The sequence below is a fragment of the Chaetura pelagica genome, unplaced genomic scaffold (genome assembly GCF_000747805.2).
Source record: "Chaetura pelagica isolate M959 unplaced genomic scaffold, ChaPel_1.0 scaffold117, whole genome shotgun sequence".
In the NCBI taxonomy this organism is placed as follows: Eukaryota; Metazoa; Chordata; class Aves; order Apodiformes; family Apodidae; genus Chaetura; species Chaetura pelagica.
In genome coordinates, this window is record NW_009954185.1 from 568347 (window position 1) to 573491 (window position 5145).

Sequence of the window (5145 nt, forward strand, 5' to 3'; positions counted from 1 at the left end):
CCCCGGCTGGGGTGGGTCAGGGCTGGCTGGCCCCGGGTCCTCGGAGAATCAGATCTCGTAGTGGCACAGCACCAGGGTGAACGGGTGCCGTTCGTGCCTGAGAGTTGTGCTCTGAGGCTGTGAAAGCTTGCAGAGCCGCTGTTTGGCAAGTAAAAGGGAGTCTCCTACAAGAAACAGCAGAAAACTCTGCAGTGTTTGTTCTTAATTCTTCTGAGTGTCTTTTTTGGGAGAGGTTTGAAATCCTTGCCTTCCTGTGGCCAGGAGCTGGGTAGGATGTGTGATAACAGATAATGAGGCTTGGTGGAGAGCACGGCTGAGAAATGTGATTTGTCCTTCCTCTTATTTTCTTTTGAGGTTTTCGTGTTGCTTCCTCTGCAAAGTCATGTTCTCCTGTGAAGGTGGGTGCTTGTTTTTTCTCCAGTGATTTACTGAATGAGAGGTGTCTGTCTTTTAACAGAGCATTTGGTGCAGAAGGTTTGCATTTTGCTTTGCTGTTTGTGCCTGTTGGTGTGACTTTTTCCCCAGACTATGCCGAGACGTGGGAGCTGTCATTTGTTTCTCTGTCCTGAAGACATGGCTGGGTGTCCTGGTCTGAGCTGTGACACTGGGGTTGTCAGATGGTAGGGCTGCTGGGGAAAAAGTACTGCATGTGTCACTGGATGCCAGTCTGGGATAGCCTGGGAGATATTGCAGCCTGTGTGCTTGATAAAGTGCCCAAGGGTTCCGTGCATGAGATGAGGAAGTGTGTCAGTAAAAAGAAAAATTGGCTTCATCCTGGCTCAAACCAGGACAGTGAGGAAGGGTCTGATTTGATCCGTGCACAAGGTTTTCCACTACAGGTGCTTGTAGCACATTTCAGGTTTGCTGTGTTGCATTTGCATGTAGTAATTCTAATTCACCAAAAATCATAGCTTCAAGAGATGAGCAGTGTTTGGTGTCTGAGAAGAACAAGGCCCAAAATGACCTAAGCGGGCAGGTCCCAGTTGGAACACCCTTTACCCGTGGAAGGGCTGCCTTCTTTGCTCTTAGCCTGCAAGTTTCATCTGAGAGCTGGCTGCCCTCTGGTGTCTGTGGGGAAAAGCAGCACCACATGGTTTTATTGATGGGAATTGTCCCAGGGAGGGATCACGACCATTAAGTGCAGGTGACTAAAGCTGACCACCTCTGTTTACAGAAGAGGGGGGAGAGAGTGCCTTAGGTCTGGAGATCGTATAGAGCAGATGGGCCAGAGCCAAGGGCAGCCCTAGCCCTGGGAGTAATGAATCATGCTGAAAGCTGCTGCCTTGTTTTACCCAAACATCTCTTGGCTCTATGACTAGAGCTTAGAGGTTGGCCCTGAATTGGGTGCTTGCACCTTCACTATGGACACTTAAAGTTAGGTGACATTAACTTCCCCTGAGAGATTTCTGCGTGTGACAAGTATGACCAGTGCAGTGTGTTTAAAATAAAAAATGTGTTTAAAAAAACACCCAAAACACCACATAAACACACCAAAAAAACCGAAGGAGCAAGCACTGCCCCTTGTAAATTCAGGTTCCTTTTATTTTTTTTCCTTATCTTGAGGTTGCATGTTGCATTCTTTTGGAAGTTTTGGTTGGAAATACTTTGATGACTTGATATGTACAATTAGGTATATTCTAGGAACCTATATATGTATATATTAAAATATCTTATGTAATCTCCATATATCAGTGTACTGAGATGGATATTTGTAGATTGTTTATTTCCTGTTGGAATGAGTGAGAAAAAGTACTAACACCACCTAAAGCTGTAACATGCCCGAGATCAATGTGTCCCATCTCTCTCATAACCGTAACACACAAGTCAAAAGCACAAGCTTTGTTCACACAAACAAAAGCTTTTATTTTTAATCACGTAAAAAGGCCAAGTTCTTTTTGTATTTGTCACAGGATAAGGGAGCACCAGGGAATTGAGCTTAGCAGTGTCACATTGCAAGTGGACCAATAGAGGAATAACTTGTAGGGGACAGCATTATATATATACACACAGAAGGTGTCTCCACACACGAGCTACAGCTGTGAAAGTTACAGAACAATACCTGGAAGTAATCACAAGGTAGAATATTGTTTGTCCCTCACCTATTACTCCAGTGACTCAGCACAGTCTCACCTAGAGGACATACAACACTCAACTCTGACTTGTCTCAGTGTCAGGCTCTGGGCAGTGGCTCAGCACTAACACCTACCAGTACACTTCCTAATACTGTGTGTCCTCATAATTTTGGATATCTGCATGGTGCTTCCCTGTAGTCTGTTTTCCTGAGAGTTTATCAAGCTGAGTGTCAACACAGGCTGGCAGACAAATCAGTCCATGCTACTACCACCATACAGCTTTCCAGCCCTTCCAGGTATTGTTCTGTCACTTCCATATCCATAGCTCATATGTACCAAGACTCCTCAGACAGTTCTTGTTTGCATGGGCTGGCCAACTGTGGTTCATTATATTCAGTGATTCCACTCCTGATCAAGGCAAAATCTTGATGCTCCTGTGCCATTCCACCTCTCAGATTTTCTGTCATTTTTAATATGCACACTCAGAAACAACAATGTATAACACAAGAAGCTCAAGCTTGTGGAAGCGTATTCACTTCTGGCATACTAAATCACAATATAAGTGAGTATGACACAAGTAGTAAGTCTTTGGGTCCTAATAACCTTTACAAAAGCATTTTTTTGTTAATCATCTTGTCTCCAGGAAGTTTCTGGACCAGCAGTTGCTCAAGATACAACTCAAATCTCAGATGCTTTTGTCAGACCCTACACCTCACTGTTGTATGCATGTTACAGACTAGAGTGGAGCAGTTATACTGCAGCTGCCATGTCTCCACCAGCCCAAGGTATATGGTACTTTTGAGCTTCTGAAGTGCCATGCTGTTGCAACACCTTCTAGCTATCCTAGCACTGCCCAGCAAGGCTCCTCCACCATGAGGGATAGGTTTTATCAGGGTAATTTTTAATCATACACAGTTACAGGTAAAAGAGACCTGTCCCAGTTACCATGCCAGCAGATCAGCACAGCATACCCTGGAGGGAACAAGGGATCATGACACTGTTCCTGTCATCTCAGTGTCAGGCTCTGGGCAGCAGCTCAAAACTAACAGTTCCACCTCATACCCTCTGCTTCCGTGCTTAACGCAGTCCTACCTTTCCCCTAACAGACTCTGTTGCTCTGGGTTTTTACAGCCAGCTGTCAGCACAGGCTACCAACCAGATCAGTCCACAGGGATACCACCATCCAGCAGTTTCAGATGTTGGTCTCCAGTTGCGTGTTAACCTACACTCCACACTAAGGCTTGTCATAATTGGCTGTTGTTGTCAGCAGTGCTCTGCCAACTAAAGGTTATTACACCAAGTTAAAAAACTTTTGATCAAAACAAGATCTTGATACTCCCGTGACACGATTAACAAACTAATATGGATTATAGTTTCCAACACTGTTGATGCAAGTGACTTTGTAATTTTTTCCACATTAGACTAGAGCTTCAAAATCAGCAGTAATCTGAACATTTTTTATTTTGAATACAAAGAAAACTGAACACTAATCTCTGTCCAGTTGCAGCCTGTAAGAGAATGCAACTAAAATAAGGCCCAATATAAGCTTGTATTCATCTGTAGGTCTGGACACTTCTCCCATTTATTCTTCTTTCCCAGAAAGCTTTAGGCTGTGCTCTAAAAAGGAAGTTAACTGCTGTCTCTTATCTTCAGGCAGTGATTATGTAAGTTAGTGATTTCAGGGTGGATGTTTCTTCTGTGCTCACATACCTTTGCCCTGCAGCCTTAATTAGTGTTGATGCAAGAGAGAAGGTAAAAAATTAGTTGCTAGTTCATTCTCTGTGCTTTCTGCTTTGCTACTTCAGCTGTGCAGACACACTAATCTAATGAGTAGAATTATTATGGCCCTTATTTTGTTCTTTAGAACAGTTTCACTATTTCCTTCCACCAAAGAAGAAAAACCCAAGTCACTGAACACATACACTATGCCTTTGCTGGCTGGAGAGATCCAGTCTGCAAGCTACATAGAGGACAGCTCTAGGCAACAGTAGTAGCTCATTAGATCCCAGAGGCCTGCAGGACAGCAGGATGAAGCCATCTTCAGTATTCTGCATTGAAAGGGTACTCCTTGTGGTTTTTGCACCTGGAGGAAATCAAAGAGGAAACATTACTCTCAAGGCTGAAATAAATGCTATCTAGAACTATGTGGAGTCTATAGAGGAGCCTTCCAGGAGGCTCTGAATTGTGTAACTGCAGAATGAATTGAAGAGACTCATTAGTGTAGAAATCACACACGTGACCAACAAGTTAAAGCGTTTTCCTGTTATTCAGGCACGGAGTAGTGATGGAGCCAAGTTACTTTCTAGATAACAAGTTAAAGATAACACTGCTTCTTCCAGAAAAAAGCAGAAGTTTCAGTGGCCTTTCAACCAAGGCTTCTTGTTTGGCTATAGGTTTCTAAGGTGTACATCTGCAAGCAGTCATTCTTTGTACTGCTCTTCAGATGGTCATTCCCCCCCAACACCTGTTTAAGAGCTGACAGCAGTTTACAAGGGTAATTTTTTCTGTGAGTTATAATGTTTAAAACTGCCTAATGCTCATTTCTCTGATGAATATAGCAAAAGTTATCAATTAGAACCCTCCTTTTGGAATTCCAGGCACACAAATTTCCTGGAGGAAGAATTGACAATGAGTACTGTCCTGGTTTGAGCCAGGATGAAGCCAATTTTCCTTTTACTGATTTTTTTCCTTCAGTAAGCCTTCTTTTAACTAGCAACAGTGTGTTCTGCTAGGCTGATAAGATACTGGAATGTTTTTCTAACGACTGAGGCTTCAAGGTTGCACCTTCACTCTACTGGCTCAGACACTACGGGGAGATCTGTGACCTCCTGTAGGAGGCTGAGTTAGAGGGACAGCAAAATTGGCCAGAGATATTCCATTCCATATATCTATGTAAGCTCAGAGATCACAGAAGACAGCTTCCTTCCTTCTTCTTCTCCCCTTCTCTTCCGTCCATGGCCAGCATCTGGGGAGGACTCTGTTCATCCATCACTGTCGACCCTTAGGCTCAAGATCTCCTGACCCTCATCACTCTCCGCTCTTCTCCAGCAGCAGCTCCGGGATTCCTCGGGAC

The 5145-nt window shown here is 43.9% G+C and overlaps 1 protein-coding gene across 1 annotated transcript in view; it reads right to left on the bottom strand.

Annotated features, from left to right (window-relative positions):
* Nucleotides 1-4112: 4112 nt before the first annotated feature.
* The window catches only part of LOC104393497 (aldose reductase-like), an 8878-nt gene continuing 7845 nt past the window's right edge, over nucleotides 4113-5145 (bottom strand). The window contains 1 exon segment of the mRNA XM_010003001.1: nucleotides 4113-4155. Within this exon segment, the coding sequence (XP_010001303.1) occupies nucleotides 4113-4155 (43 nt within the window).